This window comes from Amblyraja radiata, chromosome 22, assembly GCF_010909765.2.
Source record: "Amblyraja radiata isolate CabotCenter1 chromosome 22, sAmbRad1.1.pri, whole genome shotgun sequence".
In the NCBI taxonomy this organism is placed as follows: domain Eukaryota; kingdom Metazoa; phylum Chordata; class Chondrichthyes; order Rajiformes; family Rajidae; genus Amblyraja; species Amblyraja radiata.
Genome location: NC_045977.1, coordinates 22,930,979 through 22,958,828, shown reverse-complemented (window position 1 = coordinate 22,958,828; position 27,850 = coordinate 22,930,979). Strand labels below are relative to the sequence as shown.

Here is a 27,850-nt window from a genome sequence, read left to right as displayed (position 1 = left end):
TTGAGAGCAATTTGGGGCACTGAGCAACGATGTGTTGGCTCTGGAAAGGGTCCAGAGGAGGTTTACAAGAATGATCGCTGGAATTAATGGGTTAACATATGATGAGTGATTGACGGCACTGGGCCTGTACTCGTTGGAGTTTAGTAAGATGATGGGGCATCTCATTGAAGCTTACCGAATAGTGAAATGCTTGGATAGAGTGGATGTGGAGAGGATGTTCCCACTAGTGGGAGAGTCTAGGACTAGAGGTCAAAGCCTTAGAATTAAAGGGCGTTCCATTCGGAAGGAGATGAGGAGGAATTTCTTTAGTCAGAGGGTGGCGAATCTGTGGAATTCTTGGCCACAGAAAGGCTGTGGGTCCAGGTCAATGGATATTTTTATGGCTGGGATCTATCTTTCTTGATTAGTACAGGTATCTGGGTTTGAGGGGGAGAAGGCAGGAGAATGGGGTTGGGAGGGAGAGTTGGATCAGCCGTGATTGAATGGTGGAGTAGACTTGATGGGCTGAATTACTTAATTCTGCTCCTATCACTTATGACCTTATGACCCATTTCTATATATAAATCCTATATTTTAAGAAAATCAAGGAACAGGTGGCTTGCCCTTCCCATTCTTGTGCGTATTGTCCATTTGGCAAGTCGTCAGCCTATTGAGTTGAAGGAAAACTAAAATACAAATAAATTGGTCATTTCTGCATTGTTGTCATTTGACCATCAAGTTTGATTATGTTGATAAAGCATTTAATAAATTGTGAATGAGTACAAGTCCTATCACTTATGACCTTATGACAAGTATGAGATATTCAGTGAACAAATATCCACTTGATATTTAGATTTTTTTAAAAATAAAATCCTAAATATCAAGTGGAAATATATCCACTTAATATTTAGGATTTTTGGACACTTGGTTAAGTAAGAGATGTTGGGGATTCCAACAAGAGATAAGATTTTGAGCACAAAATCACTAAGTGATATTGTTGAGTGAAGATGCAGTTTTAAGGACATGTATATCAATCTCACAGCTTCTTATATGTTCTCCAGGACCAATTAGGTTTGGGCAATCAGATATGGGAGAATAAAGGCCAACCTTGTCAGCAGTATTCATGATCTAAGAACTATTTTGGTAAAATGTGGTTAAAGTACTGTTATGCATTGTGTTTTGTTCTGCACTACTACAGATTAGTGATAATCCCAGATAATGTTGATCAAAATGTAACTATTTACATTTTTTTATGCCTCAGTAGCATTGACTTTGCTTCGTTTTTTTGTGGCAGTACAGCATGTCCAGTTGAATTGGATTATAACTTGTTTAGCTTGAGGCAGCGGAATCTCTTTTGTGGGGCATGATGTGCCAAATGTACATGGTGTACACAAGTTTCCAGACAAAATATCAGAATGAGGAAACTGTTGTATGAGACGATGGGATTGGATTGGTTTTATTATTGTCACATGTACTGCAATGCATGAACTGAAATTTTCTGTTTGCGTGCCAAAAGAATGAATCGTGACTTGCATTCATTGTCTGCTATCTACATTATCCTCCACGTATCCTGTCGACCCTTGTATCAAACAGTTCCAATTCAGTCAGGTATAGCTGGTAGGTAACACTCAAAATTCCAAGCAGTGAGCGCTTCCAACACTAATCATTCATATACAATGACATTACCTTTGCTGAGGCAGTCGTCATCATTAATGTTCTGTTGTGGTGGGTAGGAGTGGTCCCAATGACTTGAAACAACTTGACCATCTACATTACAGGAGCTACACCAGCAGAGCTTTAAACACCAGGATTACCTGGGGAACATTGGCCACGCACAATCAGAGAGATTTCCTTCATTCTATGTAGAAATAAACTGCAGATGCTGGTTTATACCAAAGATAATGCTGGTGTAACTCAACAGGTCAGGCAACATGTCTGAAGAAAGGGAATAGGTGACGTTTTGGATCGGAATCCTTCAGACTAATTCCTTCATTATATCCTTGCCCTCTCTACTTAAAACTTAAAACTGACTTGTTTTATCCATCTCCCAGTTCCTAAAGTTATTGACAAAAACCTTAACTCCGTTCCCTTTTTGGTAAGCGCTTCCTGCACTTTTTGTTTTTATTTTAGATTTACTACATCTGAAGTTTTTTTTGTAAGTTCAGCAAGATGGGTGCTGAATGGTTCTTTCAAAAGGAATCGCACCATCATTTCTATTTTCAGCCTTCTCCCAGTGTCAGTAGATGAGTGTTTATCCACCAACAGCCCAGAAACTGCTTTGATTGTAAGTTGAAAGATTCCCCAACTAATTTCCTTAAATTCTTGCAATGTTGTAAATTTGGTTCTAATTACCACATTGCCTGATGAAACAAAGGGGAGGATCATCTGAGGGAATTGTGTTTTGATCACTGACACCATATTATTACACTCCTCTTAAACTGTGTGACGCAGAAGTATCGCAATATAGCATTAACAACATTCTATCTGTAATCTTCGCATTAAAATTAATTGGTTGAGGATATTTTCTGGCTCTTGGGATTTGTGGTGAACCAGCAGGCATTCATGTTCTTGACTGCATTCAGACTTTGTTCTGACAATAAAGTCATATCGTATCGTATTACAGTACCTGAAATGTACGCAGAGCTGGTAAGACATCAAATGGTTACAGGTTGGAGATAACACTGTCCTTTAAAGCCAATATTTTGTCACTAACCCTATGAGTACAAATGCTGGAGGAACTTGGGGGAAGCATCTCTGGAGAGAAGGAATGGGTGATATTTCGGGTCAAGACCCATCCACAGACTGGGGAAGGGTCTTGACCCGAAACATCACCCATTCCTTCTCTCCAGAGATGCTGCCCCCAAGTTCCTCCAGCATTTTGTTTCCATCTTTAGTTTAAACCAGCAAATGCATTTCCTTCCTACACATTATTAATGGATACTGGGGATGCTCCCGAGTAGAGCCCAGTATACATCAACTTCATCTGTAGGCTAGTGGAAATCAGTTCAAGCATGGAAACAAGCCCTTCAGCCCACCGCCCATGCTGACCATCGATTACCCGTTCACACCTGTTGTACGTTATCCTACTTTCTCACCCACTCCCTACACACATGGGACAATATACAGAGGCCGATTAACCTGCAAACCCACACATCTTTTGGGATGTGAGGAAACCGGAGGACATGGAGAAACATCACGTGGTGACAGGAAGAACGTGCACACTTCACACAGGCAGCATCTGAGATCGGGATTGAACCCAGTCTCGAGCTATGAGGCAGCAGCTGCGCCAGTGTGCCACTCATCACAGGAGAGACAAAACATAAATACAAGTTCTTGCTGTCTGAAAGTGCATGGTTGTGCCTGAAAATTGGAATGGCTGTTGCAGGTATTTAGTGAATGGAGGATGAGAATGTAGGTTTCTGCAACCAGGAATTTTAGAAAAAGCCATTGAACAAATAAGCCCAGAATATGCAATATAAACTGCTCTATTCAGCCCTAAATAAGTTTGGATCACATGGGCTCACAGAACTCGGCCTTGAAGTTTGAACTCTGCAGGAATAAAGAGGACGAGTTTTGTACTTGCTTTTAAACTTATTTCAAACTAAAACAGTTGTGCTACTTATGTACCTACAGTTGTCACTATCTTTAGTTCAGTGACCTAGGTATTAATGAGCTCAAAGTTTAACACCAGTTTATTTATATTACATTGAAAGTAATTGTTTGGAATCAAGATGTCCAGATATTGTCAGTTGATCCAGCCTGTAAGATTTGTACACACTGTGTGTTGACTGTTAAACACTGACAGGATGATGACACATTATCAGCGCTCACAGTCTGCACCAGTGGCGCTGTTATTGGTCTTTGTTTTGACTGGATTAAACCACACAATAATATTTTGGATAATAAAGAACATATAGATCATGTCAATTTCTCATTTTTCTCTGTCAAAATAATCCTCCCAGGAATATTAAAATTTAATTTTATTGATCTACGTGGGAGCAAAACTGCAAATGCAAGAAAACCAAAATTAAATGTTTGCAGCACTTAGAGGGTCAAGCAGCATCAGTGGGAAGAGGGTTCTCCCTCCATAGATGATGCCAATTATTGATTTATAGACTGCTCAATCTTCTACTTTCATTCAGACAATTAAAAGATCTTGTGAAAACAAAATTAGCCATACAACATAAGAAGCAGGTCCTTCTGCTCAACTTATCCATATGACCACTGTGCCCATCTAAGCTATTCCCATTTTCCCACATTTATCCCATATATCTCTAAACATTTTCTATCCATGTACCTATCCAAATGTCTTTGCAATGTTATTGTAGCTGCCTCAGCCACTCCCTCTGGCAGTTTGTTCAATAACGTACCACCTCTGTGGGGAAAGGTCGCCCCTTGGGTTCCAATTTCCCCATTCACGTTAAACCTAGAAGGAACAAAGTGCCGGAGTAACTCAACAAGTCAGGTAGCATCTCTGAAGAACATGGATAGGTGACGTTTCGGGTCAAGACCCTTCTTTAAACTGAAGAAGGGTCTCAACCTGAAACGTCAACGAATGCTGAGTTACTCTGGCACTTTGTGTCCTTTTGTGCATTATCCAGCATCTGCAGTTCTTAAATCTAGTTCTTGATTGCTCAGCCCTGGAAAAAGACTGCATTCACCCTATCTATGCCCCTCCTGATTAAACATTGAGGAGAAAGATGTACTCTTTGGCCTGTATAACTACTTGCACTTTACTAAGTTTTCCTTAGTAAATTTGTGGATAGTACCATTGATATCTCGATGGTGAATGAAATTGTTGCAGTTATGAAGGATGAATGAAGTTCTCCATCTTCTGATGTGCACTGCAACTAGTGGATTATTTTTTAAGTGCTGGCAGTGTTGTGTGGATAAACCTGGCAGCTAGTTTAAAAACAACAAGATTACGATGTGTTTAATATAAAGCTGAATGAAATTTAAGAAATGAATAACCAGATAATCCCTGTTCTGTTGAAAGAATGCCAGGAAAATATCACCGCATCAGAATTGCGGCATGGTAATTTTTACATATACCTGAATGGAAAGCAAGGGCAGTAGTTTATTATTTCCCCATATAAAGTGAAAGGCCATTTATTCTTTAAAATTTTTTCATTGTATAGGTTGTGTCTGTTTATTGCAGTATTGTTAAGAGCATCACATTAAAAAGGACTTGTGAGACTTCTTCAGACTGATTGTAAGTAGGGAGGAGAAAGCTGGAAAAGAGAGGTGGGGTGGGACAAAGCCTGGCAAGTGACAGGTGGATACAGGTGAGGGGGAGGGTTGGATTGGAGGAAGGGACAAAGGAGACAGGAAGGTGTCAGATAAGGAAAGAAGATGAGTGAAATGTACAGGCAGAAGGTGGGATATAGGTGGAAGGCTTTAGGGATGATGGGTGGGGGGGGGGAGATAAAAGGAAATTAGGGATTTGGGGATGGAGTGTACAAAGGAAGGGAAAGGACCAGGGTTACTCGGGTAGGGGAGAGAGATGTGAGAAATGGGCATGCACTAGTGTGAAGGGGAGAGACAGAAAAAAGAAAGGGGAGTAAGGGGGTATTACTTGAAATTGGAAAATTCAATGTTCATACCGTTGGATTATAAGCTATTCAAACAGAATACAAAGTGCTATTCCATAGGTTTGCATATGGCCTCACTCTGGCAATGTAGGAGGCCAAGAGTAGCAAGGGGAGTTAAAATGGTTAGCAACCGGGAGATTCAGCAGGCCTTGGTGAACAGAGTACATATTGGCTAAAACAATTGCTAACCATTTTAGCTCCCCTTTCCATTCCCATACCAACTTTTCTGTCTCTGGCATGATTACCACAAGTAATGCTTACAGTTTCATTCTCTGTTTTTAAGGAAGAATGTGCTGGCAGTGGAGACAGTGCTGACGAAGTTCACTTGGTTAATTATCCGATGAAGAAGCAGACATATGAACAGAGGTTGAGCTGGTTGGGTCTGTTCTCATTTAAATGCAGCGAATGAGAGATGATCTTTTAAAGCATAAGACTTTGAGGAGGATTGGCAGGATGGATGATGAGAGGATGGATCCCTATCTAAAAATAGTTTCAGAATAAATGGCATCCGCATTTCAGAGGAGACATTTCATCTTGGAGTTTCCTAACTGTATGGAATTCTTAATCCCAAATGAGGTGGAGTCATTGAAGGCAGAGATTAACAGAGCAAGAGAGTCAAGGGACAGTGGAAGGGAGTAGGAAAATGGTGCTAAGGCCAACATTAGATCAGCCAGGTGTTGCTGAATGGAAAACAGACACAAGGTGCTGACTGGCCCACTCCTCCCATTTCTTGCATTCTTATGTAATGTCTTAAATATTACTGGTGCAGTGGATATAAAAAGCTAATTTGTGTTTTCTTCAGCCAACAGTGAAAACATGCATCATCCCTGAAGACTGAATAATCCACTCTTCCTGAACTGCAATGGAAAATTCAGTAAAGTCTTTGCCCATGACTGACATGCAGGGTAATCAGTTTGTCGCCTGGGACAAGATGACTGATCTGGAGAAGGACTGTCCTGTGGTGCCAGCTGTTATTGATGACGACCTATTAAAGCAATATGCCAGGCAAGGTTACTGGGCAAAGAGCCATTCTCTAAGAGGTAAAATATATGAACAAATCATCAAAGCTGTGCCGTGCAGGACTGTGACTCCTGATGCTGAGGTGTACAAAGATATTGTGGAGAAAATTACTGGGAAATGGAACACTTCCACACTTTCGCTGCCAGAATTTGTGGATGGTAGTACCATCCCGAACTATTGCCTGAACGTGGATGGGATTGATGCAGTCAGGAAGATTCTGCTGTGCATATCCAGCCAGTTTCCAGATATCTCTTTCTGTCCTGTGCTTCCATCAATTGTGGCGCTGCTCCTACACTACAGTGCAGGCGAAGCCGACTGCTTCGAGAAGGTGTGCCGTCTCCTGGCCTGCAATGACCGCACAAAACATTTCTTCGACCAAACGTTTCTGGCATACGAATCCTCCTGCATGACCTTTGGAGACCTAGCTAACAAATACTGCCAGGGTGCTCACAAGCTGATTGTGAGTTCTTCAGAGGATGTACTTGAGGTGTACTCTGATTGGCTGCGATGGATGTTTGGAGAACTTCCCTTTAACTATACAGCCCGTGTGTTGGATATCTTTTTTGTTGAAGGGTGTAAGGTCCTGTATAGAGTGGCATTGGCTCTCCTCAAGTTCTTCCAAAAATCTAGAGCCAAGCAGCCTGGGAAATCTGCCAACATTCGAGCTGACGTTCGGAGTTTTGTCCAGGAGATCAACAAACATGTCTCGGTTGAGAAGCTTTTGGAGAAGGCTTTTGCCATCCGTTTATTCTCCAGGAAAGAGATCCGTTTGCTCAGAGATGCTAATGAGAAAGCGCTAAAGAAAAAAGGCATAACTGTAAATCAAAAGAGGTATTTAATCTCTTTTATTTTCAACCTGAAACTTACTTATAAATCTGAATTAGGAGACCTAGCTTTCTACTTAAATATTATTTTCCAAATGTCTTGTCAGCAATTTAGTTAATTTTGATTCTAGACTATCTATAAGTATTAATTGAAGACTAACACAGTCTCCAAACCATTCTTAGAATGAAGAAACAATAGACTGCAGATGCTTGAATATGGAACTAAACTGCTGGAAAAACTCAGCGTGTCAAGCTGTATCTGTGGAGGCAAAAATAAGTTCTGGTGCAGGGTCTCAACCTGAAATGTTGATCCATCCTTTGTCTCCATAAACGCTGCCTAATGTATTAAGTTCTTCCAGCAGTTTATTTTTTTTGCTCTACATTCTTGGGAACTTTGCATGAAACTTCAGAGTTCTTGAATGTAAGATCCAGTTATACAATGACTCTGTTTCCTGTCACGGCTTCAATAGTGTTCACTTTAGTTCTGTGTCACGCTGGCATAATATGCACCCAGCAGTCATTTTGTCCAATGCACCTAGTTTCGCTGAGCTGTTGATCAAGGTGCAATATGCGCCTCCTGCTGTGTCTTTTGCTTGTGTTTCAGCAGCACCTCCTGGTGGTTGTGCCTGGATTCAGCAGGTGCCATATTGTGTGCTTTCTCCTCAAACTAATCTAATTACTTATTCCTTTTGTTTCTCTCTCTCCTCCCCCCCCCCCAACACCCCCCCCCCCCCCCCCCCCCCCAACTGTCCTCTTTCCTTCTCCCGCTCCCTCCACCACACTCTTCCTCCACCCTTGCTCTCCAATGTTTTTTTTCCCCATCCACTAGTGTGAATGTATTGCTCCATAAACATTGGCTTCATTTAAATCTTAGTGCTGGAGTAACCCAGTGGGTCAGGCTACGTCTGTGGTAAGAATTGATAGGTGACGTTTTGGGTTGGGTCTCTTCAGACTCATGATTTTTCTCACATATTTTACTTGGATTTTACTCAAGATTTCAGCATCTGTAGTAAATTGTAACACCATTTAAATATGTTATATTTCTATTCTTGTGCCTCAGCCTGAAAATGTCATCCCCCATGACTTTCATAATTGGCCTCCACAAAGAATGAATAGCATAGCAAAGGAACAAACTCACATATGCCTGTGCTAACAATGATGATAATTTAAATTGTACATCTGCCTGCACGGTCTATATCTCTGCCCACCCTCCTCCCCCATTCCCTGCCTATTGATGTGTCTGTCTAAATGCCTCAAACTCTTCTATTATTTCTACTTCTACTTCCCCTGGCAGATGATTCTAGGTACAACTCTCAAGGAGAAAAAAAAAAATGCCTTGTAAATCTTCTTTAAACTTTCCCCCTCTTACCTTACACCCATGCCCTCTAGTATTTGACATTTCCACCTAGGGAAAGACTGATTATCTAACCTATCTACCATTTGTTGAAGGATTGTGGAATTGGAAGCTATGGGAACAGGCACAGAAGAGAAGTTGAGGCCTGGTGAAGTTGTCTGTGGTAGATTTTAAGTTAATCAGCCTTGTCATTGATTTTCTATTTATTTGCCATTTCAGAAATATGTTTCTGCCAGAGTGTTTTAACTGAGAGATGGCCCTGAATATTGGGTTGCTGTCAGCCCACAGACGTGAATGTGACTTTTACCATCTCATAAATCTAGATTAGATTCAGAATTGGGTTTTAGTGCTGAAGGAATAATTTGGTAAGGGTTTTGTAGTTTGTTTATAGTACAGATTGACCAATAGAAACATAGAAACATAGATGCAGGAGTAGGCCATTCGGCCCTTTGAGCCTGCACCGCCATTCAATATGATCATGGCTGATCATCCAACTCAGTATCCTGTACCTGCCTTCTCTCCATACCCCCTGATCCCTTTTGCCACAAGGGCCACATCTAACTCCCTCTTAAATATAGCCAATGAACTGGCCTCAACTACCTTCTGTGGCAGAGAATTCCAGAGATTCACCACTCTGTGAAAAATGTTTTCCTCATCTCGGTCCTAAAGGATTTCCCCCTTATCCTTAAACTGTGACCCCTTGTTCTGGACTTCCCCAACATCGGAAACCATCTTCCTGTATCTAGCCTGTCCAACCCCTTAAGAATTTTGTAAGTTTCTATAAGATCCCCCCTCAATCTTCTAAATTCTAGCGAGTGCAAGCCGAGTCTATCCAGTCTTTCTTCATGTGAAAGTCCTGACATCCCAGGAATCAGTCTGGTGAACCTTCTCTGTACTCCCTCTATGGCAAGAATGTCTTTCCTCAGATTAGGTGAGATGTTAAAGATGGGAAAGTAATAAACTGTGTGTGACGGGCCATTGAATTTGGCACCTGCGATGCTAAAATGTTGGTCCTGGGGAAGGACTGTTATGCAAGTATGCTGATGTCCTTGTTCTGTACACAATTAACCAAATAAAAAAAACTAATGAATAGTTTTGGTTAAGCTTGTGTTCTCAAGTACATAATTTAAAGCCACAAATTATTCTGATTATTTTCTTAAATTGCCATTTTGTTCACTCTCTCAAAACCCCAGTGTGGATTGTGTTGATAAAAGAGAATTTGAGTACATGAATAAAGACTCCTTACTGAAATTATATGGGATCCAGATGAGACTGTGCCTGGAAAAATGTGTACAGATCTGGTCCCCTTGCCTAAAGAAGGATACAGTTGCAGTATAGCATCTAAATTTGGGGGAGGGAGCAGCGGATGTTTTCCTATAAGGAGAGATGAAGCAGATAGGGCCTGTATCATGAGGTTTAGAAGAATGAACAGCCACATCAGAAGATTAGTGGATAATTTGAGGTATAAAAATAGAGTAAAAAGAATGCCAAGGAAAAAGTCTATATGGATGTTTTTTAAACGTCATTTTTTAGAAAAATTCTCCAAACTCTTAGTGTGTGTGTGTGTGTATATATATAGAGACAGAGTAGGATATATTTAAAGGTGACTTTCTTTAGACCTTTTAAAGCATTATTTTATTTAGTGAGTAAAAGTATGTTCTTTTCATCTGCGATGTGAGAATGCATTGATTACTTTTTCTTTCTTTCCTACATTGATTCTGCGCTCTTTGTTCCTGTCAAACCACCTGATCAATATCCGATTTACAGAGAAAGGTAGGATGAGAATTTTCTCTATAAAATTTTAAATTCTATTGTCCCTTACCCCTGCAGATTAACACTAACTCGCTCGCTGCGGCTGCGATCTACAAAGGTACTATTAAAAGTCCAGAGGGATTATTTTCTCTGGAGCTTTGAAGGCTGAGGGAAGAACTGATAAAAGTTTATAAAATTGAGAGGCGTAGATTGGGTGCAGTCAGAACCCTTTTCCTATGGTGGTAATGTCAAAGATTAGAGGATACAGCTTTAAGATCGGGTGGGGGGGGGGGGGGGGGAACTGAGTTGTGGATGCCAGGAACACGCTGCCAAGGGTGGTGGTGGAAGCAGATATGATAATGTAAGAGTTAGTGGATTTTGAATAATCTCATGGAATGGAGAAATATTGGAGCATGTGAAGGCAGAAGAGAATAGTTTAACTTGGCAACATTCTCCGCACAGTTATTGTGAACCACAGGGCCTGTTCCTGTGCTGTACTGTTCAATGTTCGAAGTCCATGCCTGGTCTGATACCAAACAATAGAATCTGACGTTCCATGTTTATTCACTGGCTAGCAGGCTTGATCATCCAGCTTGGTAATGGGTGGTGAGTGAGCAGGGGATTGGTGTGGGGAGGGGAAAGTTGTATTGCATTTGGTACGACCGAGGAGGCAGAAAAGTGTGTGTCGGGCAGGGGGGGGGGGGGGGGGGGGGGAGGGAACTATTTGGCTATTCTTATTCTGGTGTTCCCTGACTTTTACTGGAAAATGCATGCATTCGTGTTTTCTTTTTGTAATGGGGCCAAAGGGATGATTCCTTAAATTCATGCTTTCAGAAGGTTGTTGACTGGAAGTTAAATTGGAAATGGTGCTGTAGAATTTCCAGTGTATTTGTATTATTTGATATTACAAACATATAAAGTATCAAGATCATTGTGTTGCCCTGCCACAGTCACTGGGCCACAGCTTCCAAGCTACTCTCATGTTGCCATTGTATATGAGACAACTCATCCTTATCCTGTAAAATTAACTGCCACTATTCTGAACAGGACTTGTCCGAGTTCTCACACTTGAAAGTGAAATTGTGAAAGTGTGCCTGATGTATCAATTTGTTCAATCATCCCTCTCCACCCCCTTCCATGCTTCATCTTATGAAAACCAACACACAGTTGATGACTTCGTAAGGTGCCAAAACTGCTGACCCATTGGCTCTGAACTTTATGCTCCGGACCACTTTTGCAGACATGGTGCCACTCCATTCTTATGATCACCCTAGCCACATCCAAGTGAAAACATGCAAATCCAACCAACAAAGGAGCTAACTAAATTGGTGCCTTGTATGTTTATCTTGGATCTCTATGTGTTTTGGCAGCTTTTGACTGTCTATTGATCTTAAATTGAAAAAGCAGAAAAGAGGTGATGGAATGAAGCTTAGCTGGCTTTGCAGATATGAGAGATTTGCAAAGTATATGAGTAAATGTTTGAGGGTTGACAGGGAAAGTGAAAGCAGGTGCAAAAAAAGTCCTGACTTTACACAAAGAGAGTGCAATAGTCTCCACTCCATATGAGTAGTAATCCACAAGTTCTATTTGAGGTTCTTTCATTTCTCCTCTTTGATTTGTCAAGGCAACAAATGGTACAAACGTCAGCCAATGGTGTAAAACTTCCCTTGCAGAGATAGAGTAGCTATGAAATGCAAAGACAAGGATGTTGTAATGGCATTAAATATTTAACTTGATGCAGTGAACTGGGGCATTTAATTTAAATAGGATGACAGAGCCAATTTGACCCAAATAATTAGCAGGTCATTTGGCTTAATGTTATGGAAGGCTGGGTATTTTCCCCTTTCTCAATTAAAACACCAATCTCAACCTTGTATTCTTTAAGTTAAATTTGTTGAACTGTAGAGATTGAATAAAAATCTCTTCTGCTAGCTTTTTAAAAAATAGTGTTATTGCTTTTTCCAGTAATTTTACATATGAAGAATTATCGCAGGAGCAGTATATTTAAAAAAAAGTTAGTATTAATAGGTTTTTACCCTTAAAGGCACAATTCTCCAGTTTGTTTGCACAGGTGCAGAATGTTTGCAACGACTCAAGTTTTCAGCCAAATTTTGATTGTATGTGTTGCTATGGAAATACTAAAGCTTGTACAACGGTGGCATAGGTGAATCTTTGGCTTTGCATGCATGTAACACATAGGTGTCAATAGGTTAACCTCCATTAAAATTTGAATGTGATTCTGATGGTGCTGGGCTACTATTCACTCTGCTGTTTCACAATCAACAGACAATACGAATGAGTCTACAGTCCTGATCCATTCCTTTATTTTGTTTTTTCCTGACATTTTGTATGGATTTCTTGCAGACACAATGTTCACCTAGCTGTCAATGTTGAAAATTTCACATCTAGTATTGTGAGTGCAAAGGAGATGCGAGAGATTTGGTCCTGGATCCCAGAACGATTTGCGCTTTCCCAGCCACTGTTGATCTTCACTACTTTGGACCATGGTTATAGTTTGAACAGGTAGGATTTCTCGCAATGAAGATTTTGTACAATTTCAAACTGTTTCCTGTGCGCTTAACAAGACAGGGCTAACTTTTTTTCTCTGTTTTCAGCCGGGCAACCTTGGCAGCTTTTTAGGTTGCCAGATGACAGTTTAGGTGGTCATTTAAGACGGCTTGCATGACGCGTGCGATAATGTGCTCGGACGAAGTGCATAGTTACCAATCGGAATTATGCTCAATGAAGCATTCACATATTATTTCTGCTTCAAATAAAGTCACAAACTTAACATATTCACCAATCAAGACATGATATATACCACAATGACATGCAGCAAAATTATAGTACAGTATCTCAACTCTTTTTACACGTTGCAATGATTGCAATTTCTATTATTTCTTTCCACTTCCAAACAAAAATGTGGTTGGATTATTCAGCGTATGATCAACCTCGGTGAGACCAAGTGCAGGCTTGGCGATTGCTTCGCACAACACCTCCACTCAGTTTGCAATAACCAACCTGATCTCCCAGTGGCTCAGCACTTCAACTCCCCCTCCCATTCCAAATCCGACCTTACTGTCCTGGGCCTCCTCCATGGCCAGAGTGAGGCCCACCGCAAATTGGAGGAACAGCTCCTCATATCTCGCTTGGGTAGTTTACACCCCAGCGATATGAACATTGGCTTCTCCAATTTCAGGTAGTCCTTGCTTTCTTCCTCGTTCCCAGCTCTCCCACAGCCTACTCTCTCCGCCTCTTCCTTTCTTTTTCCCGCCCATCCCCCCCCCCCCATCAGTCTGAAGAAGGGTCTCGACCCGAAACGTCGCCTATTCCTTCGCTCCATAGATGCTGTCTCACCCGCTGATGTTCTCCAGCTTTTATGTTTACCAATGGGATCTCACCAATGGCCACATCCTCCCATCTCCTCTCCTGTTGGCTTTCCGCAGAGACTGCTCCCTCCGTAACTCCCTGGTCAATTCGCCGATTCCCACCCAAACCACCCCCTCTTCTGGCACTTTCCCTTGCAACCGCAGGAAATGCTACACTTGTCGCTTTACCTTCCCCCCCCCCCCCGACTCCATTCAAGGACCCAAGCAGTCTTTCCAGGTGCAGCAGAGGTTCACCTACACCTCCTCCAATCTCATCTATTGCACCCGCTGCTCTAGGTGTCAGCTGCACTACATCGGTGAGACCAAGCGTAGGTTTGGCGATCGCTTCGCCCAACACTTCCGCTCGGTTCACAATAACCAACCTGATCTCCCAGTGGCTCAGCACTTCAACTCCCCCTCCCATACCTTTCTGTCCTGGACCACCTCCATGTCCAGAGTGAAGCCCACCATAAATTGGAGGAGCAGCATCTTGTATTTCGCTTGGGCAGTTTACACCCCAGCGGTATGAACATTGACATCTCCAATTTCAGGTAGTCCCTGCTTTCTCGTCCCCTTCCCAGCTCTCCCACAGCCCACTGTCTCCTCCTCTTCCTTTCTTCTTCCCGCCCCCCTCCCACCCTTATATCAGTCTGAAGAAGGGTCTCGACCCGAAACATCGCCTATTTCCTTCGTTCCATAGATGCTGCCTCACCCGCTGCGTTTCTCCAGCACTTTTGTCTACCCATTCACACAAGTTCTGTTATCCCACTTTCCTCACCCACTCCCTACACATTAGGGGCAATTTTACATAAACAAGTTAACCTACAAAGCCAATGCGTCTTTGGAATGTGGGAGGAAACCCACACACTTGCAGGGAGAATGTGCAAATTCAACACAGACATTGCAAATCCTCTTGCAATGAAAGCCACCATGCCTTTGGCTTTCTTCACTGTCTGCTTTACCTGCTGATGTACTGATGTACAAGCACACCCAGGTCTCGTTACACCTCCCCTTCTCCTACACCATTCAGATAATAATCTGCCTTCCTGTTCTTGCCACCAAAGTGGATAACCTCACATTTATCCTCATTATACTGCATCGGCCGTGTTTCCACCCACTCACCCAACCTATCCAAGTCACCCTGCAGCCTCATAGCATTCTCCTCACACTGCCACCCAGCTTTGTGTCATTGAATAATGTGCTTTACGTGTGAAAACTCTCAGTACTAAAATCATAAATGGAAGAAATGCACATTCCCACTGTAGTTTTGTTGTGCTATTCTTATAACAAATGTAAAGCACTTTGGCCAACGAGAGTTGTTTTTTAAATGTGCTATATAAATAAATATGACTTGACTTGACTAGTTTATTAATATCATGTGACTGTTTAAACTTGTTAATCTTTCCCATTATAAACTCCTGACTCGCGTGAATACTATATGGTCTGTGTGACACAGGAGATGTTTCCACGCTATATAATGAGAATCACTAGCTAAATTATGGTAAACCCATTCTCTGCTCACCGTCTTGCATCTTCCTGGTCTGAGCTACTTATACAGAACCCTTATTTGACCCATTCCAAGAGTCTTGCTCAAATTATTTCCCCAATAAAATAATTTAATCTGGACCATGGGTATAAAATCACTGGAAATAATGCATGGAAGCAAAGATATGTTGCTTCTGAATCAAAAGATTATGGTTCAAGTCCAACCTGGGACTCAGGGCTACATCTTAAGCTGTTGTTACAGTTTGGAGATGAGGGAATTCTAGAGCTGTGTCCTCTTGGATGACTGCTCTGCCTCTGTTTTCAGATTGGTGCAGTCTGCTTATAAATCCTGGTTATACAGATTGCTGGATCCCTACCAACCTTCCCTTGCCAGAAGCAATGTAAGTTTGTGAGCTTCAGACACAGTTTTTCACCCCAGTTCCATGGGACCTGTGTAACCATGGGGCTTCTGCAGTATCAGATGTTAGGGAATGACACTATAAATTATTGCAACAGATTTGTTGGGTAATCTTGCTCGATCTGTTGAATTTGTACACTCTATCTAGTTTGAAGGTTAATAACAGGAGTAATACTTTTCAGTGTATACTTATTTTGATGGAAAGATACAGCATGGAAATGGGCCCTTTGGTCCACCGAGTCCACACTGTCCATCGATCACCTATTTGCACTAGTTCTATGTCATCACACTGTTGCATCCACTCCCTACACACCAGGGGCAATTTATGGAGGCCAGTTAATCTACAAACCTGCACGTTTTTTGGATGTGGGAGGAAACTGGAGCAACCAGAGGAAACCCATACAGTCATAGGGAGAACATACAAACTCCATACAGACAGCACCTAAGTTTCAAAATTGGGTCTCTGATGCTGAGGCAGCAGCCCTAACAGTCTTTCAAACTTGAAGATTACAAAATTTGTCTAAAGAAGACAATGTTTTTTGGGTTTTTTTCAGATTTTATGCTCATTGCGAGGGGTATGAGCCAACCATCATTCTCATCAAAACCACAAAGGACGAGGTAGCATGTTTAATATGTTGGACATTATAATTTAATGTTTTTTTAAGCCAAGAGCAATGGTGACATCAAGTGCCAGCAGTAAATAAAATGCAAAGAGGCAACACCTACACGACAAGATAGAAGTATTAGTTTAACCAAATTATGGTGAGGAGAAGCCCTGTGAAAATTTGTAGCAATTAAAGGTCAGGATAGTAGACACATGTATCCTGATGATTATCACCCCAGAGAGAAACTGTAGGAGATAGTGTTGTGAGAGAAAGCCATGAATGACACCACGAAATGCAATGGATACGAGAATCGGGATTCTGTAGGTGCAGATTAGAAACAATATAAACGGGCACGAGTTGGTCATTTGTGCTCTTGAATTTGATCTGCCATTTAGTTGGATCATGGCTGATATGATCTTGGGCTCAGCTCCAATTTTATGCTTGTTCTCCATAAATGTCGGCTTTACCTATAGCCATAAATGTATCTTCCTCAGCCTTAAAAGTATTCAATGACTCTCCCCACAGATCTTTCAGTAGAGAATCTGAACAATCATTAGCTTCTGAGAAAATAATTTTATCTCCAATATTAAGTCCCCTAATTCTGCAGCAATAGATCTGGATTCTAGATCCCTTCATGAAGAGAGGCCTCCTTTACACATTTATCCTTCAAGCTCTCAAAGAATCCTTTATGCTTCCCCTCTTATTCTTCCAAACCTCAGAATGTAGATCCAATCTGCTCAACCTTTCCTAATAAGATACCCACTCCATCCCTGGAATCAATCTATTGAAGCTTCTCTGAACTGTCATGGTCCAAATACATCCCTCCTTAAATAAGGAACTATTATAACAAAACTGACGGGACCAACATTATACAATTATGGAGGCCAAAGAGACTGAAGATGCTGGAATCTGTATCTGAGGAGAGCACTCGAGGAACTTCGTGGGTCAGGCAGCATCTGTGGACGGAAATGGTCAGTCAGCATTTTGGGTCAAGATCCTAATGTCTCAGGTTGACTTAAGTGGTTGGAAGAGCATGCAAAATACTGGACTTTATATCTGAAGGTATTGAGGAGTATGGAAGTCATCATAAACTTTTATTAAGTATTCATTTCATAAAATTGATTAGTTCTATTTTCGGAAGGATGTAAAGCTTTCGAGATGAGATTAGCTAAAATATTTCCAGGGTTGAGGAACTTTAGAGATACACCGTGGAAACAGGCCCTTCAGCCCACCGAGTACGCACTGACAGCGATCAGCCCTGTCCACTAGCACTATCCTACATACATGGGACTATTTACAATTTTTACACAAGCCAATTAGCCTACAAACCTTTGGAGTGTGGGAGGAAACAGGAGCACTTGGAGGAAACCCATGCGGTCACAGGGAGAACATACAAACTCCGTACAGACAGCACCCGCAGTCTGGATCGAACCCAGGCCTCTAGCACTGTAAGGCAGCAACTCTACTGCTGCACCACTGTGCTGCCACAGTTCTGCAAATCAACTGGAAAAGCTTAGGTTGTTTTCCTTGGAACAAAAGGTTGCAAAAGATCTGGAGATATTTCAAATCATGAAGGGCATAGACAGAGTGGAAAGGCTGTTACCATTGGTGGTCAGGAATGGAATAACAATCTGAAAACTAGGATTCTTGAAGTCTGGAAGGAAACAGAAAATGCTGGAAACACTGAGCAGATCGGGCAGCATCTGTGAAAGGAAAAACCAAATCATAGCTCCAGAACTGTCAAAGGTTTTAAAGTGGAGATTGATAGGGTCTTGATTAGTAAGGGTGTCAAAGATTACTGGAAAAAGGCAGGAGAATGAGTTTGAGAGGGAAAATTAGATCACCCATGATTGAATGGTGGAGTAGACTCGCTGAGTGAATAGCCTAATTCTACTCCTATGTTTTACGGTAATGCAGTGCAGATCAATACCAGGAGCAGCGGGAATAAAAAATCTCAATGGATTAATGAAGAAGGTAGACAGGCTTGTGTCATCACTTGTTTCAGGTAATTCGAAATTGGGTCCTGCTGTCGGCTCTTGGCTGAATCTGTCATCGTGTCCTTGCTTTAACAGGTCTGTGGAGCCTACCTTTCAACAGACTGGAGCGAAAGAAGGCGAGGGGGAAACAAGTTGAGCTATTTTGGCACAGGGGAATGCTTTGTCTTCAAGGTACTGCCGGTGGTTTCCTTTCTGATTATTGCTGCTTTGTCTTTGGCTGATTGCTACTGAAAGGCAGACGTATATGCTAATCTAGCTTTGGCATATTAATGGAACCATGACAAACATAAAGTGTTTGTTAAAGCAGAATTGCAGACTAATTTGTAATGCCCGGTAAATGTACTGTGCCTAAAGAACAGCTTGTACTTATAGAAAATTATTTCTCGCAAGTGTTTACCCTTTGACTTATGAAACAAGATGTTGTTTGTGGGCTAATGTGAATTTTCTAGCTCCATACCGAACAGAATTACCATAATTCTCTGATATGTTTTTTTCGGAAAATCTACCTACCTATCAAATTATTTTAATCTTCAAATCTAAGCACAGGATTGACAGTAATGCTGTCCATTCGACTGGATATTCTGCAGCTTATTGTTTGTCTTTCCAACTCGGTTTTAAAAATTAGAGTTACGTTTGACTAAAGGAGCAGATTTTTTCTATTAAATACAAGATTTGGATGCTGGAATCTGATGCAAAAAACAAAGTGCTGGAGGAACTCAGTGGGTCAGCCTGACCCACTGAGTTCCTCCAGCAGACCTTTTATTAATTTGCCCTCTAAGAACAATTTGCATTCTTACAGCAGGTGGAGAATGCTTTGGGGAAACAACAATACAAGTACATGTCAATGCAGTACCTTTTAATGTGCCAAAATAACCAAGGGGCTTCACAGGAGTGTTACGCAAGAAGATAGGAGTAGGCCTGCCCCACCATTCAATATGATCATGGCTGATCTGTGATGGTCTCCTGCGTGCCAGTTTCTCTTTCCCTCCTTTCAAATATTTATTTCTCTACTCCTTAACGATCATCATAATCTAATCCTAATGATCATCTGATTTCCACTGCCTGCTGGGGCTGAGAATTCCAGGGATTCACTACCCTCTGAGTGATATTTCTGTACACCTCTGTTTTAAAATACCAGCTGCTTATTTTGTAGCTATGTAGCCTTGTTTGCAATTCTCCCTCTATCCTGTTTGTCCTGCCAGGTCCCCCTTGGATCTTGTATGTTTGTACATGATCACCCTCTCAATGAAAGACACAGCATGGAAACGGGCCCTTTAGCCCACCATGTCCATGCCGACCATTGATCACCCATTCACACTAGTTCTGTGTTGTCTCACTTTTGTATCCACTCTCTACCCAACTAGTTGCAATTTACAGAGGCCAATTAGCCTACAAACCCACACATCTTTGGGATATTGAGGGAAACTGAAACACCCGGAGGAAGCCCATGCGGTTGCAGGAAAAATGTGCAAACTCCACACAGGGAGCACCCAAGAACCAGGGTCTCTGACACTGAGACAGCAGCTCTACCAGCGCCCCACTGTGTCGTCATTCTTCTAAACTGTAACTGTCTAACCAAATAAGACACATAACTTCAACAGCAAACTAAACAACGAACTATTAGAACAGATGACCAAAAACTGGGCCCGGAAAAAGATTTGCATTTGCATATGGGACAAAGTTATTAATCATTTGGGCAAGCATTGAACAATACATAAACCAGCATAGGTTTGTTAAAGGCAAATCATGCAAGCCTTATTTGTCCAATGGTGCATTCATTTAGTCTGTTTTGCTACCTTTGTTTAGCAACATCTCTGTGAAATTCCTTGGAATGCTTTGCTGTATTAAGTGTTATATTAATAACTGCTTGTGTTGTCTCCTTGACATCCATTACAACCACTGCAAGTCTGGGGACAGGTCCTTTGAAGTTACTGAAATCAAAATCTGTTTCATATTCTCATTCTGTGTCTTGTGCATCTTCTGCCTGTGTCTTATATATCCATTTTTAATTTTATTCCTAGCTGCAACCTGAGATGGTGCGATATGAATGGGTTATCATTAAACATCCAGAGTTGGAAGCAGCTAAAGGTACAGCTAAAGACACAACGGCAGAGTTCCCTCAGCAGCCTGGTGTTCTGGACGCAGAGTTACCCGAGGACATGGGTTTAGTTGCTTCCTCCGAAGACCCCTCGGACAGGTTATCACCCTTTCTTGCTGCTCGTCACTTCAACTTGACCACCAAAGCAACAGCGATGTTCATGGCTGGAAGTCCAGAATCCATTATAGTCGGTAAGTGAAGTCTGGCTGCTATGAACTGTCTATATTTTGCCACATAAAATATTGTCAATTAAATCCAATCTTTAAATATCTGATTCCTATGCGGATCTCACTGGGTTGTACATCAAAACGTATTTGGCCGGCAAAGTAGTTAGATAAAGGAAGGATAATATCTGTGGCCCTTCTCTGCTTCCTCCATAGATTCCTTTAATATAAAGTATATTTTACATATGGTATGTTCTAGCAGTGGAGATAATTATTGATGTGTATGAATCAGTAATATTTCTTCCTTCTTTGCACATTGTCATAAAACAAAAACAAATTGACTAAGTTAGACTTGAAGAACTGCAGATTCTGGTGTATAAAAAGAAGTCAAGGAACTTTGTCCCACCCCACCTCTCTTCTAGCTTCTCCCCCCATGACAATCAGTTTGAAGTAGAGTCCCGACCCAAAACTACATCAGAGATGACGATAATGATACTTTATTGGTACAGATACCTAGGTACAGAGAATTGCATGCAACCCGGTAAATTCGCTACGTTTTGGCGCTGACAAAGTTACAAAAGTTCAAACATTCCTATCTAATTCCTGCTGCTGCCTGTAGGCCTCTGGAGGTCCTGGCCCCTTGCCAGGAACACCGTCGGGTGCTGCCGGACCCGCTGAGTAACTCCAGCATTTCAGAGGCCAATTAACCTACAAACCCGCACATCTTTGGGATATTGAGGGAAACTGGAACACCCGGATTGATATTAATAAACTAAACTGAAACTGAACTGAGCACTTTGTGGATTTTTTTTGTCTCTAAGTTAGCCAACTCCGTAAGCTTGTCAATGGAATTGTCAAAGTGTTGGTGTTGCCTCTCTACCAGGTGGTGGTGGCTGCCCTGCGTTGTACATCGATGAGAACCTGAACCGTGGCACGACTGGACGCTCCAGCACCTTTAACAATCATCCTCTGTGCTCGGAAACTTTCCAGATCAGCATGCTGGAGGTGTGGGGCTTCCAGGACAACGTGTACAGCTGAAGGCATCATATCATATTTCCAGGGAGCTCTTCAATCATATCGTCCCTTTTTATACAGGATCCGGCATCTGCCCACTGAGCTGGATTCCTGCGAAGATGTTTCTGATGGTGCAGTATTATTTTTACCTCCGGCGCTGAGTTAGAAGTAGGAGAATGAATCAGACTTTGGTGAGGAGGTAGAAATCAGGTCCACTATGATAGCACTCAAAGAGCAAAAAAACTGCAGGAAAACTAATTTTAAAAATGTTGGAGATCTCTGGTATCCGAGGAGAGAGAGAGAGAGAGAGAGAGAGAGAGAGAGAAACTGTTCATGATGACTGGCATTGAATTGAAAAGTTAATTCTGTTCCTCTTACCACAAATGCTATTTGACTCTTGACTATCTCCAGTGTTTTGTGCTTTTTCATTGATGAAAGTACTAACTGTATGTTTTTGACTTGCATATCTTAAATAGAACACAAAGTGCTGGAATAACTCAGCAAGTTAGTCACCATCTCTGAAGAACATGGAAATGCAAAGTTGGGGTTGGGATCCTTCAGACTGGAGTCTAGAATCTGACCAGCTGAGCTACTCCAGCACTTTGTTCTACACAAGATTCCAGCATCTCCTGTGTCTACACTTATCATAAACCTGTCTGTAGCAGATGTTTCAGCCATGTGAATTGGTCCCTCTGTAAGGAAGTTAAATGCCGTTCAGTGAAATAGCACTATATTTCATTTGCTGTACTGAGAATATGCTAGAAATTTGACCTCAGCCGTGTGCACTTGATGCAGAATGCAGGAGTGTCGTCCACCTCTGGCTTCAGTGGAGCTGAATTTCAGATGTGGAGTACAATAAGCAGAACCATCCTTATGCTTGGGACAAATTCCTAATCCCTATTCTGTCTTTCTAATACGTTATTTAAAATGGTTGTTAATTAAGTTGTCATGAGAAATTAAGTTCCAATGTGCACTGTATCAGATGATAACCGTGCACTGATGATGTGGGAGACTGTTTCTGTGCATGATGAGGTTGGAACAATGCCACTGTTTGTAGGGAGCTGACTGCCAAGCAAATTGGGTTCATTTATGAACATTACTTAAAGAAAAGTTTGCTTTTAATCTAATTTGGTCAATGTTATGCACAGTTCTAAAAGTTTTTTTCATATCATTTCAGTATTGTTTTTTAATTTGCACTTTTCAAGCTAAATGCAGGTAGCAAAACACTATTTCTCGTCAAGTGCACTATTTTACTTTAGGTGTAGACTAGTTGATGAGGCCAAAGGTTTGCCAACTGCAAGCTACGCCTATTCATCCTCGACATCAATTAATGCCCTCAGCTAACCCTGATATATGTTGAGATTCTGTCTCAAGGAGCAACTACACTTATCCTTATCTCATCCATAGCCCAGTTTTGGAAACATAGAAAATAGGTGCAGGAATATGCCATTCGGCCCTTCGAGCTAGCACCGCCATTTAATATGATCATCCACAATCAGTACCCCATTCCTGCTTTCTCTCCATATCCCTTGATTCCGTTATGGAATCTCTTGATTCTCTCTTGAAAACTCCATCTTGAAAACATCCAGAGAATTGGCCACCACTGCCGTCTGTGGAATTTTCTGCCACAGATTCATAACTCCCTGGGTGGAAAGGTTTTTCCTCTTCTCAGTCATAAATGGCCTACCCCTTATTCTTAAACTTTGAACCCTGGTTCTGGACTAGCCCAACATCGGGGACATTTTTCCTGCACATAGCCTGTCCAATCCCTAAAGTATTTCTTGTTTCTATAAGATTCCCTCTCATCCTTCTAAATTCCAGTCAATATAAGCTCAGTCGATCCATTCTTTAGCAGCTATCGCTGGCACGCTGGGGATCAGTTCATCAATGCTGGCTCCTGAGTGCAGCTGGCACCTTTAACATAATGGCGTGGCTGACTCAGGGAATCTATCATTGCTTATCATAAATGATGTTAAAAATAGTTAAATGTCAAGCAGAAGTGTGCACAAGTAACAATTCTTTCCACAGTATTCTACATCCTTTAAAAACAAACTGAATGGTAACGCTCAGTGTTATGATCAATCTCTTGAAAGCAGTTGCTTGTTTGTTTACATATAGTGGATGTCATGTCTCCTGAATTTTGTACGCCTGTCCTTTCATACCACGACTAGAAGATGAAGATTCACTCAAACTTTGTTCTCCCCAGCCAGGTGAAGTGTAAGCTGAAACATTGAGCAGGTAAAATTCCTTCAACACAAATCTTCAGAACATAGAGAAGTCTTTTTGACCATCTTTAATCAAGGAGATGGTTGTGAGCTTCATTTAAAAAAAAAAAAGTTTTTAAGGTGTACCATCTTGGAGAGGTTTGAGCGTGTGTAAATTGCTTTCATCTGTTAGCCGTTTAAAAATTCCAATGTTCCCACCAATATGAAAAAGGAATTGCAATGTCATTTTAACACCTTAAGCTCAAAACCACTGGTCCTTACTAGAAAATGGTCCCATCCACTGGGTTGAAATAAGAATTATCCTGCTTGCAATACATGAATTAAAGATGCCTGTCATACATTGGATAGAAGTGCCCCAGTCATTTGTACAGAGCATGAAGTTGGGGCCACTATTTCCATCTCTCTCCTTGGTCATTTATTTTACTTGAGGTGCTTCAGGGAAATCAGCGGTTTGGGCATCAAGCTGCTGCTTAACCCATTGGATATCCCAACTACCGGCAAAAGATCGCTCATCTTTAAATCCACCCTTCAGAATTGCTTGTGTAGAAAAAGAGTTTTAAAAAATAAAAAAATTGTCTTCAGTATCTTGTCTGAAGTTGAGCTTTTAAGATAACGCATGACAACCTTCACTAACTGGACACTGAATGACAAATGATCGTGAAAAGCAATGACCGCAATGGGGATGCAGTAAGAGGGAGGGCTTGTACTTCAGTGTAAAAAATCATTGAAGCATTGGCTGGTGTAACACAAGTCTGTTGGATATGAAAGAAACTGCCCTCAAAATACCCCTTGCTGCACCAATCCGCTTAAAGCCTGAGGGTCAGTGTGACAGAAGCTGCTGCTTCTGGTCACTGCATCAAGCTTGCCTGTTTGAAGGTCTCCCATCACCGGTATTCGTGGGTCAATTGTTTCACTTTGGGTTATAATGTTTACAGAACATTGGCTTCACATTTGCCAACATATCTTGTAGAGAGCATCCTGAATTATCAGAGTAATTTTCATTTGCTCAGGCTTTACAAGTTGAATAATCATGAAATCACTCCCAAGATCACCAGTCAAAACTCAAAATATCATGGTTCTTGGACAGTTCAATTGTTGCTTTCACAATTCAATTGTTATTTTAGATAAGTGCAATATTTTTTTCTTAAAATCAGTTAATCATATCATGGTAAACCTGGCAACATACAGAAATTAAGACTGCATTAAGTGGGATGTTTTTACATGTGTCCCAGCCAATATCTAGCAGCAGGAATGCCAGCAGTAGAGTTGTTCCTGCAAAACCAGTGGGCACACAGTGCCATGTTTCTGGAAAATGGGGACAGCTTTTTACTTTCATAACCAAACCATTGTAAATATCACCATGCAACTGTGACCTCGTGTTTGTATTTCATTCTAATGCATTACTCTTGTGAAAGTGGTCTATTGTCAATGTGAATGTTCTCGGTAAGTGCTGTGTGTGATATTAGACTTGTCAATTCTATTTATTAAGTATTATGTTTGAAGCTAATGACAGTTGGAGTGAGTGGTGTTTTTGGGTCCTTCATTGTAGCCGTAACCCATCTGTCCCTCGAGCTTCGTGATCTGTCTGTACCGAGCCCCTTCTGCATTGTGATAGCGCTGAGTGTTATTGTGGCATTGCAGCACTGTCTGGTTGCATCCATGTGCATTGTGTGGTCCATCCACACAAAGGACCCAGCCGGGAAGCAGCAAATGCGAGATCTCTATTTCTGAAGCCCCTTATATGGTGGGTGGAGGAGCCCCACTAATGACCCGAGACCCCACATGAAAGTTAGAACCAGTCCATTCTGCGATGATATCTCCTGCCGTCCCTGTAGCCTACAGATGCTCACAACTCCAACAAGCCTAGGTGTTTGTCTTTAAACTATGTGATCGATACATATCTTCTGCAACTTAATTGTAAAGGTTAATGTGTAATTTTAAGATTGCCCCATGTAGATATATTACTAGCTCTGTTTTCTACCCCTTATTTTGCTTGCTGACACACTTGCGTCCTTATGTGAGAGACCTTTGTACTATGAAGTCTCAGTGGAGCTCTATTCTGATGCCATTGCACCTGTACTGGCAGCAGTCTGTTAGTACCATTGAGTGAGTTGCAAGTGCTGAAACAAAGAACATATCCATTGTTTCGGTCTAGTGGTGACTCTATGGGTGATGTGGACAAGACTCCATTTTGTCAGATCTTGGTTCTAAGCATCTGTGTCACAATGTGTTCTCGCTCAGCTAGGTGAGTGAATGTGCACAGTGTAACGCTGTGTTCATGGATGACTGCATGAGCTGCAGACAATCGAGGAATTGTACGGACCCAGGGAGCACCATGGACCTCTCACTGCTTCGGGCTACTTCTCTGGAAGTTGTCAGATTTGTGTTGTTATCATGAACAATAGTCAGTCAACCTGTCTGACCATTAAGTGACTGAAGCTAACTCGAATGTACTCATGGGGAAAATAACATCTGCTTAAAGAAGAAAGCAGTTGTCGCCGTTGTTAAACTTGATTGTGCAATAAAGTGTGTAAACTGAAACTTGTCTACATTATTAACAAATGACGGAGAATTTACAGAAGTCCAACTCGTCCTCATGAAAGTGCTGATCAAATTAAACTTCAACTTACACATAGGAGGAGGCAGTCCTTGCGTGGGGTGCAGGGTAGAGTGGGATGGAAGGAGGTTAATTGACCACTGGAGAGGAGTATCCATTGGTGCCATTGGGATGAAGTAAAGTGGATCCTCTGGAAGAGGCTCCGATGGCCTTCCTTGTTCATAGGGGGCAGATGTCTGCACCTTGCAGGCCAGCTGATCAGCAGTGCAGATGTTTGTGGGAGCTTATTGGCTTACTGTGCACTCTTCACATTTAACAATAACGGCACTTCAAAAGGCAGCTGACAACTGTGTCAGCTTTCAGTGGGGGTGGGGGGAAGGGGGGTGGCAGGAGTTAGCAGCTTCAAAATCGTGGTCCCAGCACCTAGATGTACTCACAAAGAAATTGCACTAGCACCTCTATTACAAGTTTAAAGAGATTTGGCATACTATAACAAACTTCTACAAATGCACTGCAGGTAATACCCTGAGTAGTTGGATCATAGCCTGGTATGACAATTCCACTGCATGAAAATGAAAGATTGCATAGAGTGGTGGACTCAGCCCAGTCATGGGCACAGCTCTCAACCTCCATCAAATGTATCCACATGTGGCGCTGCCTCAAGTAGGCTGTACCTATCAAGGATCCCCACTATCCAGACCATATCCTCTTCCAGCTGCTACCATCAGGCAGAAGATACAGAAGCCTGAAGTCCTGCATCTCCACGTTCAGAAATAGCTACTTTCTTACGACGATCAGGATCTTTAACTGGACTGCACAACACTAATCAACTTCAGCAGTGGAACAGTATAGATCACTTCTTGAACTACTTGTTTTTTAATTGTGTATCTTAGTACTAATGTCTTTTATAGTCTCTTTCTTTTCACTGTCACAAAATTTTAGGTTAATTTGTGTATGATTCATGTTCATGTATTGTCTGTCATACTGTTGCAAGCAAGATTTTCACCGTACTTGTGCATATGGCAATAAACCAGACTCAACACTCTTGTGATGTGGTGCAAGGTGGTAATGCAGCAAAATCCGACTTGGTAACCCAATTATTCAGAACGCCCGATGGTTTCGCATCTCGCTCCGTGAGTGATGTTTGTCCTTCACGCTCATATGGGCCTGGTTCCTATGATCCCTTTAAATTTGATATGTTGCAAAAATTATTATAATACCATGTAACAACATAATAAATAGTAGTGAATTAAAAGAGTGATGGGTATTAATAGGAATAACATCCAGCTGTCTGGGAAATCTGCCAGTCCAGTACAACCAAAGACAAGATGGTAGGAGTAGGCCAATGGACCTCATTAAACCTGTCCCACTATTCAATATGATTATTGAACTTAAGCTA

The 27,850-nt window shown here is 41.7% G+C and overlaps 1 protein-coding gene across 3 annotated transcripts in view; it reads left to right on the top strand.

Moving 5' to 3' along the window:
* The window catches only part of tbc1d24 (TBC1 domain family member 24), a 41,684-nt gene extending 15,249 nt beyond the window's left edge, over window positions 1–26,435 (top strand). Inside the window, exons 2-8 of one of the 3 annotated variants that reach the window (XM_033040660.1) lie at window positions 6,373–7,421; window positions 10,536–10,541; window positions 12,885–13,043; window positions 16,346–16,409; window positions 18,469–18,564; window positions 20,415–20,682; window positions 21,539–26,435. In XM_033040660.1, the coding sequence (XP_032896551.1) occupies window positions 6,433–7,421; window positions 10,536–10,541; window positions 12,885–13,043; window positions 16,346–16,409; window positions 18,469–18,564; window positions 20,415–20,682; window positions 21,539–21,693 (1,737 nt within the window). In that variant the 5' untranslated portion in view covers window positions 6,373–6,432 and the 3' untranslated portion in view covers window positions 21,694–26,435. The remainder of the gene's footprint in view (window positions 1–6,372; window positions 7,422–10,535; window positions 10,542–12,884; window positions 13,044–16,345; window positions 16,410–18,468; window positions 18,565–20,414; window positions 20,683–21,538) is intronic. The other 2 variants (XM_033040661.1, XM_033040662.1) reach the window with 2 other exon arrangements.
* The last annotated feature ends 1,415 nt before the right edge of the window (window positions 26,436–27,850 follow it).